Source organism: Octodon degus, unplaced genomic scaffold (genome assembly GCF_000260255.1).
Source record: "Octodon degus isolate 3935 unplaced genomic scaffold, OctDeg1.0 scaffold00046, whole genome shotgun sequence".
Lineage (NCBI taxonomy): Eukaryota > Metazoa > Chordata > Mammalia > Rodentia > Octodontidae > Octodon > Octodon degus.
Window position 1 is genome coordinate 1,217,104 of NW_004524622.1, and position 19,218 is coordinate 1,236,321.

The 19,218-nt window shown below is 47.2% G+C and overlaps 1 protein-coding gene and 1 pseudogene across 1 annotated transcript in view; one reads left to right on the forward strand and one right to left on the reverse strand.

Annotated features, from left to right (window-relative positions):
- The first annotated feature begins 2,326 nt into the window (after window positions 1–2,326).
- Znf365 (zinc finger protein 365) overlaps window positions 2,327–19,218 on the forward strand; it is a 28,887-nt gene continuing 11,995 nt past the window's right edge. Inside the window, exons 1-3 of the mRNA XM_004632022.2 lie at window positions 2,327–2,517; window positions 3,972–4,726; window positions 17,745–17,925. Of these exons, the coding sequence (XP_004632079.1) occupies window positions 3,984–4,726; window positions 17,745–17,925 (924 nt within the window). The 5' untranslated portion in view covers window positions 2,327–2,517; window positions 3,972–3,983. The remainder of the gene's footprint in view (window positions 2,518–3,971; window positions 4,727–17,744; window positions 17,926–19,218) is intronic.
- On the reverse strand, window positions 13,183–13,978 carry LOC105742284 (annotated as a pseudogene).

The window sequence follows — 19,218 nt, forward strand, 5'->3', positions numbered from 1 at the left end:
ATATATATATATATGCACGAATGTTTAAAACAATATTTATTTATTTATTTATTTATTTATTTATTTGATACAGGGTCTTCTATGTATCTTGGACTCATAGTAATCCTCCTGTCTCAGCCTCCCCAGTGCTGTGATTACAGGCATGCACCACCACCCCTGGTTTTGGGGCCGGCACAGCATGCAGTACTGGGGATCAAACCTGGGTACTTGCACTTGCCAAGCAGGTGCTTAGACCATCAAGCTATTGCCACAGCCCCAACACAATGTTTTTAATTCTTCTATGAAGATAATAAAATGCTTAGGGAGGCTTAGGCAGGAGGAAAACATGTTCAAGATCTGCCTGGACAACTTAGTGACTCAGTGAGGTCCTGCTTCAAAATAAAAATGAATAAATAAAACTAAGAAAGGTCAGGGGTAAGTGCAGCTCAGCGCAAAGGGCCTGGGTGGTTCAACTGTCACTACTGCAAAAAGTTTAAAAAGCTGCTTATCACTGCACTGAGCCCAGAGAAACACAATGCTCACGGAGCTATAGCTGTTTGGTTGGGAGGCAACATGCGAAGAAGCACGGTGCAAACCAGGGGTTCTTGAGCTTTTACTTTCCTCAGAATCAGCCCAGGCTTTTGTTGAAGTCCGGGTGGCAGGGCTGGCCTCCAGGTTTCTCGCCGAGTGGTTTGGATGAGGGCAGCAGCAAGCACTGCTGACAAGTTCTCAGGTGAGAAGGTGGGAGAGCTGGGTGCAGGCGAGCCAGAGGACCGGGCCCAAGCTGTGAGGGTCTAGTGTCCGTGGGTCAGCCCTGCGTCTCCCACTGTGCACCACTCCTGACCCCGCAGAGAGCCTCCCAGGAATCACTGGGTAATGTTGACATTTGTAGAGTTGACAAAAGACTCCAGAAAAATCTCTAGCCTTTCACTTGGCAGGACCAGGAAAAGGGGAATCTGCCCCAGAACTGGGAGAACCCTGAACAAGGGCTTTTATTCTCTGGAGCATACTTCTGTTTCATTTTGCACTAAAGCAGCCAATGTGATCCAGAACGTTGTCTCCTAGAGGTCCAAGATAACTGGGCCTCCACTCTGGGCACCTAAGACTGTGCAGGCTTTCACTAAGTGAACCAATTGTTGGAGCAGATGCACTTTTGACATTGAGCTTAAGGATACCATCAATGAACTAATGTACAACATTTTCAAGGAGAACATACCCTGGCCGACTGTCTCCATGCACACGAGTGGGTATTAGTTCCCCTTCTGTTTTCTCTTTTTCCATGCACATAGGCCCCTCTCCTATGGACACTTTAAATCCTAAAGTCAGGATTTGTATTAGCAGTCTGCAGAGCTGGGGATCTTTATTACATTGATGTGATTGTTAGAGATTAAAAAAAAAAACTTTAAAACCCCAAACTAAACAACAACAACACTAGTTAAGATAATTATTGAGCTAGTTACAGTTCAAGAAAGTCAGTTGAAATGAGTAATCCTAGGGCCAGAGAGATGGCTCAGCGTAATAAGCGCTTCCCTGAAATGAGTAATCCTCACTGTGCTAAGGACTGACTCCCCCAGGAATCAAGACAAGAAAATCCAACAGTAACTGTTGTCCTGGTTTCATATTGCAGGAGTTGGCGTAGGGGCATTTCAAAGTTGGCTTACAACAGAACAAAAACCAACAAGCTGAGATAGCACAGATCCTCAGAAGGAAAGAATCCTCTCTCCAGGATGAGAGAGCTTCCTTTCTCTGGGGAGAGGGGCATCCTCTCCGAGGCAAGGGCGCAGGGGGAGTTCTCTCTGCCAACTGTGTATGGGTCCCCCTAAACTTCATTAGCTCTAGTTTTGCCCATTAGCAGAGCTTCGGGATACTCTGCTCGGACACTGGCTAGACTGGGCTAGTGATCTGGTGGCATTCGTGCCTGGTCCCTTAAGATGATGAGGTCCTTTGTAAAATACTAGACCTTCCTGTGGGCAGCTTTCCAAGGTCAGCCCTGCCTTGTCCTCACCACATAAGTGCACCACGCTGGCCAGGGCCTGCGGGAAACGCCGCGCAGCAGCCTGGTACCGGGCTCAGGGTAAAGATCGCAGCGTTGGTGCACAACGCCCTGGACTCCCGAGCGGCGCCTCGCGCCCAGGTCAGCGCTGAGTCGATTGGCATGGGACTACGCGTGGGTGACATCGGGGCCACGCGTGGGTGGTACCCCTGGACGGAACGTGGGAGTCATCCCGAGTCGCGCGTGGGTGGCACCCGGGATGGCGCGTGGGTGTCATCTTAAGCCTCGCCTGAGTGGCACCTCGGGCCGCGCGTGGGCGACATCCTGAGCCTCGCGTGGGTGGCACCCCCGGACCGCGCATGGGTGGCTCCCCGGGCCGCAGCGCCCGCGCCACGCTCCGCCCTGGACGCCGCTCTCCCCGCGCGGGGTGCGGCGGGGGCGGGAGGCGGCGGCCCGGCTCGGCCTGATTTACGGCGCTGCTGAAAACCGCTCGGCTCCGCAGCTTAGGCAACCGCGGCAGCAGCTGCGAGACAGCAACAAGTCGGGTAAGTGGCAGCCCCAGGCCGGGGGTCAGGAAGCCGGCAGCCGCTCGGGCCTCACACCAGGATGCGCCCGGGTGCGCTGTGCGTCCGCGGGGACAGCGGGACCCCGAGGCGGGCAGGGTACTCGCCGGCCGGCAGGGCGCTGGCGAAGCAAAGCGGAGCTTTGCGCCGACCCTGCGTGCCGGGTTTCTGCCGGGCCCCAGCAAGCCTGCGAGCTCCGGGGTGCGCGGCTGCCCGGTTTCCAGACCAGAGAAACTGCTGGCTCCCACCGCCCCTCTGAATTTCCACCTCCCATTGCTCCACCTCTGCCAGCCTGCGTCCTCGGCCCTGCGCCGGCCAGGGTTTGCATCCCATCCCCAGAAAGCCTGCGGCGGGCACCCAGGGAGGCACATCCCCAGCCGCCTTCTGGGCAGCGTGCCTGCTAGCCTGGAAGCTGTGCCCTGCCTCAGGGGATCAGGTGCGCCTGGCTCTTCAAGAGCGGGAGGACCTGGCGAGGACGCGCTGCACCCATAGACCCATCCGGGTCCATCCTAACGGGCCCAGAGCTTGTGAAGTAGAAAGTATTTCTGGAGAAATAGGTGTGCACAGCTTGCAGAATTAGCTCCTAGCAGTCATCTGTTGCTAGGGGCGAGGGAATACATTACTGCAAGGAACCAAGAACTTCCTGTTACTAAAGAGTTACCCTGATACTTCTTTGGATCAAAATTGGTCAACTCTACAGCTTGCCAAGTTAAACGCTGATTGGAGACAAGGTGGAACACAGTAATATAATAAAATCTTGCCAGTAGCCCTGCTTATATTAAATATACTTAATCTATTCTATTTCAATAATGCTGGAGAATGGATTTATTTCATCACACCATAATGAAAAAGGCAAAAATATAAGATTATAAAAGTTTTGGCCGATAGTGTGCTTTTGTGCCACGGTGCTTAGCTTTAGTATTCTTTCTTACACCTGAAGGACAGTGAACCTGGTCCTTTCGGAATTATTCAGACAACTGATGTGGATTTTCACATTTCTTATGGGTGGGGGGCAGGGCCAGAAACGTGAGTTTCACTTCTGAATCTGCTTGCATTTGGTCTGGGATTCTCGTTTGCAAAGAAGGAGTGGTATCCACCTTTCTTTCTTCTTTCCTGTTTTGTGTTGGCCTCGGTATCAGCTGGTAAACGTTTCTGTGGAGCCTGAGCAACGCAGCATTTGCCATGCAGGCCGTAGTCTCGGTCTCAGCCACAGTACTTGACGCTGACATTTAGCAAAGTCAGCAGTTGACGCAGAAAGGAATACACATGGCTGGGTTTGGCCTATGGCCTGTAGGTTTTGGTTTCAGTCTAAAATATAATATGTGAAGGTCATTTTAAGCCAAAAATCCACTGCCCTTCTAGACACGAGCAGTAATCTTTTCAGCAACATTTTTAAAAAGCAGGTATGTAAACTGCACCTTTTCTCCCGCTCACAGGACTGTAGAGTAATGCAACAGAAGGCTTTTGAGGAAAGCAGATACCCCTGGCAGCGGTCCTCTGAAAATGTTGCTGTGTGTCTGCCCTTCCGCTGCCCGAGGTGTGGAGACCATACCAGATTTAGAAGCTTGTCATCCTTGAGGGCCCATCTGGAGTTCAGTCACAGCTACGAAGAAAGAACCCTGCTGACAAAATGCAGCCTCTTTCCATCCCTCAAAGACGCAGATGTCGTCCCTTCCGCAGGACTTCTCAAACAGGGAAAGCTGCAGGGCCGCGGCCGTGTGGCCAAGCAGAAGCCCAGTTATGTTAACTTGTACAGCGTTTCTCATGAACACTACAAGGACCAGAAGCCACTGGAGGTGGTGGCAGAGAGGCCTGTGTCCTATGTGCAGACCTACACGGCTGTGGACATCCGTGCAGACCCGCTGGATGGGCCGCGGTCCAGCCCAGGGCTTCCCACCTCCGACACCAAAGCCGCTTTCGAGGCACACGTCAGAGAAAAATTCAATCAGATGGTTGAAGCTGTGGATAGGACCATTGAGAAGAGAATCGATAAACTCACCAAAGAGCTGGCCCAGAAAACCGCGGAACTGTTGGAAGTTCGGGCGGCTTTTGTGCAGCTGACTCAGAAAAAGCAGGAAGTTCAGAGACGAGAGCGGGCGCTGAACAGACAGGTGGACGTGGCCGTGGAGATGATCGCCGCGCTGAGGCAACGCCTGACCGAGTCCGAGGAGGAGCTGCTGAGGAAGGAAGAGTAAGTGGGCCCGAAGAGGCGGGGCGCAGCCTCGGCCGGAGTTGCCAGGAAATGTCATGCAAATCTGGTTTTTAGGATTCATAGGTGCTGGGGCTGCATTTCTCAGTATAGTTGAGCCAGAGGCTCAAGGCTTTGGTATTATTTGCCTTCCCTCGGTGCCTCAGCAGCTCAGCAACACTGCTGTCAGAAACCTTAGCTCCTTGGCTCCTTGAGAACTGTAAACAACATATAGTGTTTTGCTGGGGTTTTTTTATTTTAAATTTATGTACTTGGTACAGGGTCTCACTATGCAGCTTGGACTCGTAATGATCCTTCTGTTTTAGCCTCCCCAGCGCTGGGATTACAGGTGTGCACCTCCATGCCTGGTTTCAGTGTCCAACTCTGTGGGCCTGGGGTGGGGCCAGCACAGCATGTGGTGTCTGGAATTGAACCTGGGTCCTTGCACTTGCCAGGCAGGCACTTAGACCACTGAGCTGTCTTGTCAGCCTACATAGAATGTTTCTAGTGAGAAAAATAGCATGGCTTGTCTGTGGTGGGGTCACTGGTGTACAAGCTTGAATTGGATGGAAAGGCGGGCAGGGCATCCTGGGAAGTCTGTCCTCTGACTGCCCCTGTACAGTGCAGTATCTAAAAATAGGAGATGCTCTCTTGCTCAAGTATATGAATATGCTCCAAGTGCAGGTACTTTTAGCTTATGCGCCATTTTGGATGATCTGAACATATTAAATATGTTAATGAAGTATCAGTAGATGAGATTCCATTTAATTGTAACTTGTACTTGGAAGGCAACCCAGAGGAGAGGCCTTCTGACACAGCTGTATGGCCGTGATTTGCAGTCAAGTCATTCTCTTGACTGCTTGCAAAGACTTGGCGTTGGATTCAAAAGTCATAGGTCATCATAGAAGTGCTTATTTGAATAATCATTGTGCTGCACTTGGAGAGGTGCTTCCTTGTCACCAAGTGCGGGTGTAGCCCAAGCAGAGAAAGCGTGCGGCACAGCTCAGCAGATGCCCGAGTGCAGGTCTTCAAGTCTCATCTCACGCGGAGGCTCCCCATACCTAGAATCAAAAGGAATAAAAGTTAGCAGAGTAAAGTACCTGAGAAGGTGGGACTCCAGATTTGAGTGCCATTCGAGAGAGCGAGTGAATTTCATCACTTCTGCCCTGTGGCACTTTCCTATTGTATGTGCTGTCTCTTAGAGTGTAAGAATTAAATCTTGAGAACCCCTGTACCAGCAGTGGCAAACCTTAGCACTCACGTGCTGCAGCGTGTTTGTCTCCTTGAATGCGCTGACAGTCGCCATCACTGCCCTGTACATTCAGAACTTTACTTCCATGACATATTTGTATCCTCCCGTGAAAGGAAGCCGAGACATTTTTTGCTCAAACTATACATTATTTAATGATTAGGTAGTTAGGATGAATTTGAATCAGCTACTGATTTTTTTTTTCTTCCAGGGGAATGATATCTAATGAAAAGATGTTTGTTTTTGGCTTCTGGTGGGAAGTTAGTGTTGTGCCCTGTGATGAGCACCCAAGTGACCCATGCTGCATGGCTGGAGGAGGGAAGATGGGCTGCTCTATGTGTAGAGAACAGCCTAGAACTAACTTTGTAATGTTTGTGTTTGATTCAAGAATAGTGAGCTTGAAAGCCCAGCAAATTGATGTCTTTGTACTGACCTATACCCCAACGCTTTAAAATTTTTTATTGTTATTTTGTTTGTTCATTTTGCAGTACTAAAGATTGATCCCAGTGCCTTTACATTGTAGTGTACTCCCAGCTTTTAAACATTGTGTGTGTGTGTGTGTGTGTGTGTGTGTGTGTGCCTGCCCGACAGGGTCTTATTAAGTTGCCCAGGCTGGGTTGAGTTTGCGATCCTTCTGCCTCTCCCTCTCAATATTTGTTAATTATTGAAGTAAGGATGAATGTAGGATTTGAGGTGGTAGTTGCCTAGAACATGAGAAGTCAGGATGATAAAAGGCAGGCCTGGTTAGATACAGGTTGTTATCAAGGATTTGTTTGGGGTGGTTGATTTACATTTCCTTTTTTAAAATTAAAAGTAAAAATTAAAAATACCTAATCAAAAGTGGCTCATATGTAGACATTGGGTTATGGATTATGATATTAGACATTGTGTTATGGTTGATACCAGACTCACCTGAATACTAAGTGAAAAAATATAAAAACTACCAAGATTGCTTTGTACATGTTAAAAATACAATAGTGTTAAGTTTAGTAACTGTGCTTCTAGAACCTTTCCTGTGTGCATAGAGCCATGTATAATCGGTACACACAGAATTCTTGCTTTCCCAAGTGGAATCATAACACGTACTATTCTACCACTTGTACTTGGAAACAAAATTATACCATTTCTTTTGAATATTCCATGATATTCCATGGAACGGATGTATCATAACTGATTAAACCAGCTTGTTATTGATGAATACATAGTTTTGTTCTGTTTCTTAATACTAAAAATGGTGCTTCAGTTAATCTTTTTGTACATTGCTGTTGACATCGCTGTGAGCACACTAATGGTGAGGTACGTGTCTGTTTGTTGGCTTTGGTGCTGGGGCGAGGACCCAGGACTTGGGTGTGCTTAGCACGCACTCTGCCAGGAAGCTGCGCCCCCAGCCCAAGCTCATTTTTAGCATGCAATTTTGGTCTAAGAGGAAAAAAAAGCAGTGATACTTATTTCTTTTTTTAAAGCACATGGACTATTTTTGTCGAAATTGCCTTAAACTTTTAAACATAAAATAAGAAAGTATTCATTTTCTGAAAGCCTGCATTGTCAGTGTCTGTATTCAGACCTCCAATAATCCCACTCTGTATAAAATGGCACTGAAAGTGTCTTGTTTTCCAGGAAGGACACTGGCGCTCTTGGTCTGGGAGGGCGGCTGTGGACAGCATCCTCAGTGTGTGCAGTGCCTGGCCTGGCCCTTCCTCCCGGCCGGGTGAAAGGGGGTGCATAGCCAGCTGCCCTGCTGCCACCCTCTGGGTACCAGGTTGATTTGGCTGGATCCACTGCCTGGGTTCCTTTCCCCTTCACCACTGCCTCAGCGAGCTGTGCCACCCTTAGACAGAGGCCTTTCAAATCGGGAAGGCTGCATCTGGCTAAGGAACATACCAGCAGCTGGGCCCCCTTGCTGAGCAACTCTGGGCCCCTGTGGATGACAGCCATCATTGTAGTCCCCGTTGGAAATTGACTTAAATTGTGGAGCCATTTGAAACCCAGATAGCAGAAGTGGTTTAGAAAGATGCATGCGCCTACCGTTTGGCCCGCATGTGAGGCTGCCTTGCCTATGAACTTTCCCCTCAAGTTTAAAACTTCTTTCTTTCAAGCTGAAATAAAAGACTCCAGGGTGGCATCTGCCCTAAGGCCTGGCGTAGGTTACATCAGCTTGGTTTGTAGAGTCGTATGCGTATATTCTGTCACTGAGGAGCCCATTCGAATCGCAGTATTTTGTACTTTGGTGCCAGTGAGTATCGTTATACCTCCATAGAGAGGTGTCCTTAGGTTTTTGGAGTGCAAATCCAAGAAAAAGTTCACTCATTGTCATTACAAAGCCAGTGTAACTAAAAGTCCTATTGAAACTGGTATTTACTTATTGATGAGTCGGAGCTGTTGCATGGCTCTGTCCGTATCAGGTAAATCAATCCTGGCCACCGTATAGTAAGGTGTCCGTTAACAAGAAAGCTTGGGTTTAGATCGTAGCTGAGTTAATCTCTTGAGATTTGGAGGAATTGAGGGCAGTAACAGTAAGCTCATGTTCTGCCAGGAAGGTTGGAAAGGCCAGAGGTGAGCCTGTGACGGGCCTAGCCCCATGCTGGGAAGGGCTCTGGAGCATGAACGCCTAGGTGTTCCCCCAGGCGCTGGCTCTGTGGGTGGTAAGAAGGAAGTCTACCACAAACCATGCCTATGTCCAAAGGCAGGGCAGCTTAAGGTGTGCTCAGAGGCAAGCCCCTGCTGGAAGCTGACAGAGCTGGAGGGAACAGACCCTTCTAGGCAAAGCCTCACTGAGGGAATAAAGAAGTGGGGAGGAAATTTCAAACCTAGCTGCAAGATGACCTTGAAGGAGAAGCTGGGCTCTCTGGGACAGCCCTGAGTGTCCTGTGTGAACTCTGAGTTTGGAACTGGCAGGCACCATCTGTCCTTTAGGGTGGCACCTTGATTTCGTGGATGCAGGAGACAAGGCCAAGAGCATGGAATGGCTTGCGCAAGGATGAAGATCTAGTAGCAAAGCTGGAGCTGCAAGCCCACTGCCCTGTCCCTGCTGACAGCTTTTCCATCAGTTCCCCACAACCCAGGCAGACTTCTGGAAAATGTGATCTTTGCCCGAAGCATCCAGACTTATGTAACATTGAATGTGGCCTGTTTTGGGAGAGGCTTGCTTCTGCACTATTTTAAGAAGGCTGCTATGGTGACATCATTTATTTTTCTGATGTGATTAAAAAAAATGTGCTCTGGCATCAGAAATGTTGGAAGGAGGGAAATGAAAGGGTAGACTCACAAGCAAGGTTACGCTGTTCAGCGTCCAGGACACCCAGCCCAGCCTAGCCCAGAGGACTTTGAACTGGATCCCCTGATGCCAGTCTGTTCAGGTGGGGCTTGTGTTATGCCATCCTTTGACTGCTCTGAGGGGCCTCTTTGTGATGCCCTCTCTCATTTCCATCCTCCGGCTGTGTGAAGTACAAAACAGAGAACCCATCTCCTCCCCCTTCACCGTTTGTCCTGCTCCCAGCCAGAGCCCTACAGAAGACAGAGACATACCGAGAGGCTGCTGACGGGTAGCACTGTGCTGTCCTCAGTTCTGGTCATGCAGTGGCACAGCAGATGGAGGTTCCACCCTCATGGAGCTTAGAGACTCCAAGGGGAAATGACATCAAGCAGATCAGCAGAGTGGACGAGAGTCAGAGCTGCAGTTGGAGCCCCTGATGTTCAGCTCAGTTTCTGGACAGAGCTGGGTGTGGAACGCAGCGGTGAAGGCACCACCGAGCTGAAAACTCACTTTGCATAGCTACACCTTTTGCCATTTACTTCAGTCCTTCCTGGTGTTCAGTCACCTAACTGCAAGGCGGCAGCCTGGTGTCCGGGGAACAGTGTGCTCCATGCAGGGCTCAGCAGAGCACGAGGGGCCCTGCCGTGATAATCCATTTCAGGATTGGGGTCCTGACCTTCCACGCCATGTTCCATGCAGATTCATATATTAATGTAAGATAAATCAGCCAGCAAGCGTGCTTTCTTATGGATGCCATGTGATCAAAATTTGAAAATACAAAAACCTGCTTTTTTATCTTTCCTCTTTCCTCCACTGCATCCAAGGAACTTAGAACGTAATGTTGATCTATTTACAGACAGTATGAATAGTTCGATTTTTTCATTAGGGTTTTTAAAAAATAATTCTTGGGCCGGGGAGATGGCTCAGTGGAATAAGCACTTCCCTGGCAAGTGCAAGGGCCTGAGTTCAATCCCCGGTTCCACCAAAAAATAATAATAATAATAATAATTCTCAATGGGACACATATTTTATTGTTCAAAAAGCTAGAGAGAAGATGAAGTGAGGGGGCACCGCTGGCGCAGCTGGATGGGCTGTGGCTCTGGTGGATGAGTCTGTGTGGCCCAGAGGGCCCGGAAGCCTCCTCAGCCCTCTTGTCTGCAGCGTGGCCCTGCTGTGTGCAGGCAGCTGACTTTCGCTTCATGGCTGACGTTACAGTCTGTTGGAGGTGCTCTGTGATCAATAGTGAGGCTATTTTTAACTGGAGATATTTTTATCATTTCATATACCTCCGAAGGGGTTCATAAATCAGTGATGGAAAATGAAATTTAAATAACTCGGTACAGCTCTGCACTGGGAGACGCTCAGGTCGAGGTGTTTTTTAAGTGCGGAAGAGAAGACCGAGTTTAGCTCCAAGCCCTGCTCTGAGAAGAGGCTTCTGAAGGTTACGTGCTGGTTTTCTGCCACCGCACTTGTCTGATAAAAGAAAGAAAGGAACCTGAAGCTGTCTTTTTGCTGGTTAATGATCCTCAAGTAGAGGTCCAGGTACCTGTTTCAGCATCCAGCAGAAATCTGTTGACCTGGTATGGGGGTCTGGCCTGCTGCTAGCACTGTGCACCCCAAGGAAGGAGCAGACAGGAGCAGATGGGGTCTGGGAACTCACACATTTTGTGATCCAATGAGGTAAGCGACACAACTTCTCTGGTCCGAGAGAGAGAGCAGACCCTCTCATCTGCGTGAGAGATGCCTGGGTAAGTTCCGAGCAGGAGAGCCGCAGTGTCTTCCTTACCGTTCTCTCATTGCTGAGACAGAATACCAGAGTGCACCCCAAATTAAAGGGGGAAAGGTTGCATTAGCTCAGTTTGGAGCAGATTCATTCTGTAATCAGCTGGCCCCAAGGCAGGGTGGCTTGGCAGAAGGGCAACGCAGAAGAAAACCAGGTCATGGCGAGCAGAAGACAGCAAAAGCTCTCTCGAGGAAGGGGGCAGCAGGCCTCTTTCTGTCCCTTTATTCTGTATCCAGGCTAGTGGGATTAGGGCCCAAACCAATCAGTGCACTGATTTAATAGTCGCCCACCCGTAATCCTCGCACCTTTAATCCTTGCACTGCACCATGAATAAATCACACATGCCGCATCACCCACCCCTGAAAAAGCCCTACTTATGACTGGAGGAGGCTCCTGTGAGATGTTTAGATGCAGCCAGAGCACAGAGTTTAGGGGGATTATTAAAAGTGAGCACTAGGGAAGGGCTAGAAGACCAGGGGAATGTGTCCCAGGGTGAGAGTCCGGCTGGGTGCAGGGATGAGGGGAGCTCAGATGGACATCCGACGTGGTGTATGGACGGACGGCAGATTGTAGTACCCGGTGAGACTGGTGCGTTGCCCCTCACGGATGCTGCACCTCAGTGCTTGTGCCCGATCACTGGAAACACCACAGGCGTCAGTGCACATTGCTGTCATGTACACTTCCAGACATGCTGTTCACTGGAGAGAGTATCTTTGATTTTTCTGAATTAACTTCTCTTTAACTGGCCTCAGAAGAAGTAATTGAGAGGGTTCCACCTGTGAAACATGAAATAAGTATTATTGTAGGGTCCGAATAATTTGGAAAATTATCATTTAAACAAGAGAGACCACCCTCCGGATTGTTCAGTAGCCCAAATTCCTAAAACCTTAAGTTGGGCTGTAAAACCACAGGCCCAGCTTGAGCAAACATCACCTTCCCTGGGTTCGATGACATTCTTGTGAAACAGGGTCACAATGTTTAGTTACTCCCCCTTCCACAAAGAACCCACCAAGCCAGTTCATAGTTAACCTTTAACTGACCGTTCTTAGTCTCCCTTTTTAGGACATATTCTAAAACCCACCAATTATTTTAGAGGTTACCCTAAAATTAACCAATGTGATCTGCTTCTGTAACCCCACTTGCAAAACCCCTCCTCCCTTTGTCTTCTAGCTTAAAACCACCACCCACGGTCAGTTCCGCGCGCTCTCTGTTCCTGCGTGTTCAGACCGCCCTGTGTGCACAGAGTTAATAAAATTCCCTTTGTTCTTTGCATGAGAGACCGACTCTTGGGGTCTTCCTTCGCGGCGACTCGACCCTTACATTATCTATGCCCAGACCATTTGGTCATCCTGTAAGTAAACTAATGTGGGAGCAAACTGATATTTTTTGAACTAAGGCTTTGACTCCAAAGAGCCTTTTCCCTCAGTGAACCCTTTCTTCTACTTTTGTGCTTTCCACATGCCTCTGGGTCCGGATGTTCTGTCAGATTTCTCCGTGTGAAATTACTTTGCATAACAATGAACTTCAAGGTCAGTTTTTTATATACTATGCTGCTTTTCCCCTCTAGAGTAAAACACCCCTTTAAAAAAAGTACATTTGCCATACAATCTTGGGTTTAATACTTAACCTTTCTTTTTCTGGACTTGAAGAAGCATTCAAAATTGGAGGCATAAGTGGCTCTGGCGTTCATAAAGTTAGTTTCCCCAGAGCTGTTCTGTCCCCAAGCCCTGCGTGGGTGGCTTCCGCTTGCTGGGTTCGCCGGCCTTCTCCTGTGGCCTGAGGCACACGGGTGAGAACCTAAGGCAAAACCGCCCATGTCTTTACAGCTCTGATAGCCTCAGGGTATTCTTTAGCTTAGTCACATTCAGCTCTTCTCTGTGATCATGCGTGTTAGTATTTGCAGCCTTGCTTGCCTCCCTCTCCCATCACACCGTAGCATAAATAGCGTATTCCTATGAAAACAACTATTTTCCCCACAACAATTTAGTGAAGAGTGGTGGTGGTTGAAGTTTTCCCAATATTTGTAAGATGCATCTTTATAGGAAACATCTTGATGTTAGCAATTCTGTATTTTTTTATAAAAATACCATTCTAATTTTTATCCTTAAAACTAAAAAGACTATACATGATATAGAAATGAGTCTATACCCAACAGTGGCCCAGGAATCATCTGTTCATTCTTCTTTTGTCTGGACACCCAAAAAGATAGTGTTGTCTGCTGTGATTGTGGTTGCTTGTTGCCTCACATTGTTTTTATCCATGTATTCACCAGAGTCTGCTTTTCCTTGCACGAAAATTCTAGACCCCGTCTTCACATCCTGATATAAGACCCGGCCGAAACACTGATGTTCGGTGCCATGTTGTCTTTGGACTGACATCAACCATCTGGCACGTTTCATTGTCACCTGATGGCCACATCTCATCTGTTGCTAGAGAAAATATGGTGACTGGATGTCTTAGTTACTCTTCTCTCCTTGCTGGGACAAATACCCGACACTCAAAATGAAGGAAGGAAAGGTTTATTTAGCTCACAGTTACTGGAGTTTCTGTCCATATTCAGCTGGGTCCAGGTAGAGCGGCACATGGCAGAGATCAACCTTTCATGGCAGTGGCAAAGAGCAAGAGCACAAGGGAGGGGTAGCAGCAGCTCAAGCAGCTGGCTTCTCTTCCCACTTTGTATTATAATGCAAACTACCTGCCCCAGGGCAGGGGCCGCATCCACACCCACAGTAATCAATCACAAACTGCAGAAGCCGCCCCAAGACTGCATGAGGCTTTGGAGGGACAACTATAGAGAAACCATAACACTGGATTCTTTCCTTCCACCTGTCTCATGACAGGGTTGTGACCCACTCGCCCAAGCAACTGCACGCAATTCAGTGATCTTTCAAGAACTAAACTTCTGGCCACTTCAGACTCATATCTTACAAACTGTCAAAGCACCTATAGCACAGGTCTTTGAGAAAGCATAGCTTCTGTTTCCTTTTTTTTACAGTCTAATCTTTGGCTTCTTCCGCTTGTGCGGCTCCTTCTTCCCTTCTTCCTCTGACGCGCCAGTCTGTACCACCTCCAGCCAGCAGCAGTGCCATATTGAGTCTGGTCAGATTCATTTTTCGCTCTTAAGAGAGGACAGGTCTAGTCTCACACCTCGGTGTAGTAGAAAAGGGATAGAAAATTTGAATGGTGGTTTCAGACGACAGTGGCTGTTCTATTTCGATAGCATGTCAAAATGTGATCATTGGCAGTTCTCAAAGATTGATGGCTATGTGGGCTCTGAAACCTTATGATGAATGTTTTGTTTTCATACAGTGAAAAACATTAGGCTGTAGTAACACTTGGAATGGTTATTGTACTGTTCAGAGTATAATTATGAAAAAGGTTATAAATTTGGTTAATTTTTTTCCATTCAGAAAATTGCCCAGATTCTTTGGGGAAATAAAGAGGCTGTTCTGAATATCATTCATTCAAATGACCCGGATATGAAAGGAGGGGTCTGCACTGCCTACACCCACTGTCCCATGGTTAGTCACTCAGTTTGGTACCGTTCTCATCTAACGAAGGTACCTTACCAGAGCTCAGTGTGGTGAGCTTGCCCAGCCTGTCTTGTGTGTTACTTGTCTTTAAAAAAAAAATTACACTGAGCCATCAGGCGGCTTTAGTGGTCTTTGTTCCTCTCCTCGTTGATGTGCTGCATTCACAGACTGGAATTGGGTTAGCATCAGAGCCAGGTTGGTTGAAAAAATACAAAGGTTATTAACTTCTTAGCTCCAGGGCAGGAGATAATTGAATGGCGGCAAGGAAAAGATCCTTCTCTTCTGCCATGTGTGTGGCACCGCACTCAACAACCGGCTAGGAGCATTAATACTAATTCTTGAAAGTTTAATATGTAATGAGCAATAAAATATTATGGGATTTAAAAATACAACCGGAATCATTAGCAGTATTGGGTTCAGATTTGTTCTGTTGCTTTTGTGACATTAATCCTGTGAGATTAGTCTGGCAGTCGCTGTCTTCTCGTACGCTAGACTATAGCCAGCGAGCTTGAGCACAGTAAATATGCAGACAAAATCAAGTGGGAGGGATGGGCCATGCTGACAGTAGTTACCGCTAGGTAGCCAACTTCCGCTTTCTTTGAGCTATGCAAACATTAATTATAAAAATTTGTACTGAATGTATATCAAGCATTGTATTGAGTCTGGGGTGTAGAACAGAGAAAAAGGCCTCATCTAATTGGATCCTCCCAATGGTCAGTTTGAGTATTTCCTAGTAGTGCAAAATATCTCTCTAATATGACAAATATAGTAAACATTATAAACCAAGATGAATTGAAAAAAAATGGCCTTTTGTTGTTTTCCCAACAAATACAATTTGGAGGCTGTTCCATGACGCAGGTACCTAAATATCACCCAGTTTCTTCAGTGAACGTTTCTCCAAAGGAATTGAAGCCTTTATGCTGGAAAGAAAATATGTAGCAGCCATTTTCCTGGGCCCTGTTTCCAGGGGTGTTAGAGTTGTAGTAATTCTCCATCCACAGGATCTAAACCATGGCCAGGACCCACAAAAGGCTGTGTTCCTGAACGGACCCTCTACTCTTGCTGCTAGTTAGGGTTTGTGGCTCACCTAGGAAGTAGATCAAAGCAAATGGCAGGCAGGTTTGGAAACTGGCTTGTGTCATGGTGTCCCGAGTAACTTGGACCTTGGAAAACACATGTGTTGGCAGCTCATATGGAAACTTCTGGAAATAAACTTGAAAGTAAATGATGAAAGAAAAGGACTTTGCTTTCTCTTTGTGGATCTTTATTAACTACTGAAAGATAAAAGAAGTAGTATAGATTAGAGTTTATGTTTGGTTTTGAGTAGGAACCTAGGAGAAAGGGGGGGTATCATGCGCATGGTATCATGAATCATTGGTACAGCTGCCCTCCTTTCTGTTTTTATAAATACGTACTTTAAAGGTTTGATTCAGAAATCTGTGCCTGTGTAGGATGTGTTGGTACCTTAAGTATGGTCGAGTGTGAGGTGCTGTTTTTTGTGAGAGAAATGCTATGACTACTAATAAAGTGGCCAGTTGTTAATTGGCCAGTAGTACAGAATAAAGTATCTAGAACCCACAACTGGTTATTTTACACCCACTCTTACATAAAACTGATTTCTTGAACCAACATCCCTGGAAATTTTGTTCTCAAGAACTGACAGAACTTAGAGAAAACTAAAGTCAAGTGAAGACTGAGAAGGTGCTGGAGAGGCAGCACGTTGGATGGACAGCCTAGAGCAACTAAAGGAGACCAGAGAGACAAAACTAGAGTTCATTAATTTAAATTGGAAAAGGCTGACAGGATAGCAATCCGAATCTTTAGGCTCTGCACAGTATAAACTGAATGCGGCCACAACAATGAGAGGCCTCTTGAAGGCTGAGAGAGCTTTTGCAGGCACCTAGTCAAAACACTGTTTCTGCCAGGTAGTGAAACTGAGGGACCCAAGAGCTCAGTGGGGACAGCAGAACCCATGCAGGGCGGGACTGAAAGGCTGCTTGTGACTTCTTTAGAAGAAGCAAGGAGGAGAGAGCTATGATGGTGTACGTTTTGGGGGGTTGCTTACCTGATGCTTCACCACCTAGAAAAGAGGGTGTGGAGAAGAAGAGCTAAGACAGCAGAGTAAGAAAAGGAAACGAAAGCCGAGCGTCCATGTTTATAAACAGATGCTCACGGGGCTGCCACCGAAACGTAATGGTGGTGGCCTGAAACCAATGAAGCTTTAGCTCTTTTCTTCATGTTGTTAATGCATCATAGGAAGGGTTCTTAAAGAACTTATGTATTTTATAAATCAGAAAAATGTTATTTTCATACTTACATTAAAAATAAATAGAAAATATAAAATGACAATAAAGTCAGAAATTTCTAGGCTTTGTAGCTCTATAACAAATATAGAGATAAAATATTGAAGTATTTTGCATGCCTGTGTAGGGGAGGGCAGCCTGCCCACTGTGCCGCCCATGCCAGGGCTAGGATAGCTTCCCTGTGGACTTCTGGTTGACCTCATTGTGCCTGTTTGCGTTGTTTCATACATAGCTCCAAAATGCACTGCTAGGCAAGGTGACTCATTTTGCACCCTGCTCAGCATGGCCGCTTGCCTCTATACCTGCCTCCTCTGCAAACTGCTCTTCCCAGCTGCCACACTTTTAAAATCGAAGTCAAAACTTGTCCTACAATCATCCAGTGGTTCATCATCTCATTAAAAAAAGAAAGAAGGGAGGGAGGGAGGGAAGGAAGAACGAACGGGAATTCTCACAGAGCACTGCAAAGCCTTACCTGCAGCCCTCTCGCTCCAGCCTCCTGGTGCTGTCCCATACTCCCCCCAAGTCACAGGTCTGGCTGCTTCCCTCTCCCAGCTATCTGCCCAGCTTCCGCCTTCGACTTCCTCTAGGGCTGTGTGCAGGGGCCTCACCGCCCAGTGGGTGGTCCCCGACTTTGCTTCCTAAACTTTTACCCACCGCCTCCCTTCCTGTTCACTTTATCAATGGTCTTTGCTCTTACTGGCCCCTGACATGCATGCTTATTTGTTTTTTATGCCTAGCGGCCTCTACCAAAGTGTCATCTCCACAGGCGATCACAGGAGGCAGGCTGATCTCGGTCAACACTGCCTGCCGCTGCTGAGCCCTCTGGGTGGACACCTGACGCTGTCAGCGCGAACTCCCGACTCGTTTCTCATTTCGTGCTCTGATGTTTTTGCCTCGCAGAGAAGTTGTTACCTTCAACCATTTCCTGGAAGCAGCGGCTGAGAAGGAGGTGCAAGGTAAAGCTCGGCTCCAGGACTTCATTGAGAATCTGCTGCAACGGGTAGAACTGGCGGAAAAGCAGCTCGAGTACTATCAGAGCCAGCAGGCCTCTGGCTTCAGCCAGGAGGTCAGCGAGCACGTGGTGAGTCACAGGGCTTCACGTGGGATGGGGCGAGGGCGGGGCCGGGGGCTGGGCTGGGCTGGGGTGGGGGCAGGGCTCTGTAGTCCCTGAGACAGATGTGCCCGCTGCACAGATGTGCTCCCCAGTTTGATCCCTTTCTCTTCCCTGTGGGAAACGGTGAATGTCCAGTCTTTACTAGCTCTAGCCAGAGGGACACAGCCACCTCCTGCCTTCTTCCTCCACCTTCTTCTCCCTCAAGAGAGCCGTGGCTTGAGGTCACAGCGTCCAGATGTGAAGTAGAAAGCCTGGCCTCTGGAACATGCTTACCTGGGTTCTCACTTGGCAAGACAGTGTATCTTCTGGTGTCTGTGATTCCCCTGGAAGATGGAGGGATTGAATTCAGGGCTAAATTCTGATCATCCTGACTTTGATGGTTGGGAGTTAAGTATTGGAAGAGCTGGGTGCAGTTGGTCCTTCCCAGCACTCTGGAAGCTGAGGCAAGAGGATCTCTGAGAGTTCGAGGTAGTCTGGGCCACATAGTGAGTGCAAGACCAGCCTGAACTGCATAGTGAGATCTTGTTAAAAAAAATAAAATAAAATAAAATTCTGGAGATTGAACCCAGAAGTACTCTACCACTGAGCTACATCCCTAGCCCTCCTCATTTTTTATTTAACCCTTAACTTACGACCCTTCTCTCTCAGCCTCCTAAGTAGCTAGGATTATTATGATTGAGAATGCAAAAACTGAAATGATGTATAGCATTCATGTTTTTGTATTTAGGCTAATAAGTCACCCAAAGCTAAGAAATGTATGAAATCCTCCTATACTAAACCAAGAAGAATCTTAAAGACAGAAGAGAAGAGGAGGAAGAAAAGTCATTGGTTCTTTCTTTTTATAGCTTTCTCATATGTATATTCATTTCCCCTGTTTAATCCATTTTTGCAGTTTGAAAATTGAATACCTTTTGAGGTACATAGCAAGAGATTTCTCTTACGCTATGTCATGCCACCAAAAGTTAAGTAGCATTTCAGCTCTTTGTCAGATGTGTATGTACAAAACTTTGTGTGCATATACAACATTCATATACTTGTACACGTATATGCCCATATGAATGTCATATAAATATGTTCTGATGTGGGGAGGAATAAGTAAATATTTTTTTTTCTTTTCAAAGTTTTTTTTTTCCATTGTGATAAACTATGCTTTTTAATTGATTATTAATACATGGTTTTTTAAGGTACTTATTGATTCAGTTGAACTTAAATCTATCATGTCACTGTTTTTTTTTTCTTTTCAAAGTTTTATTGATAAAC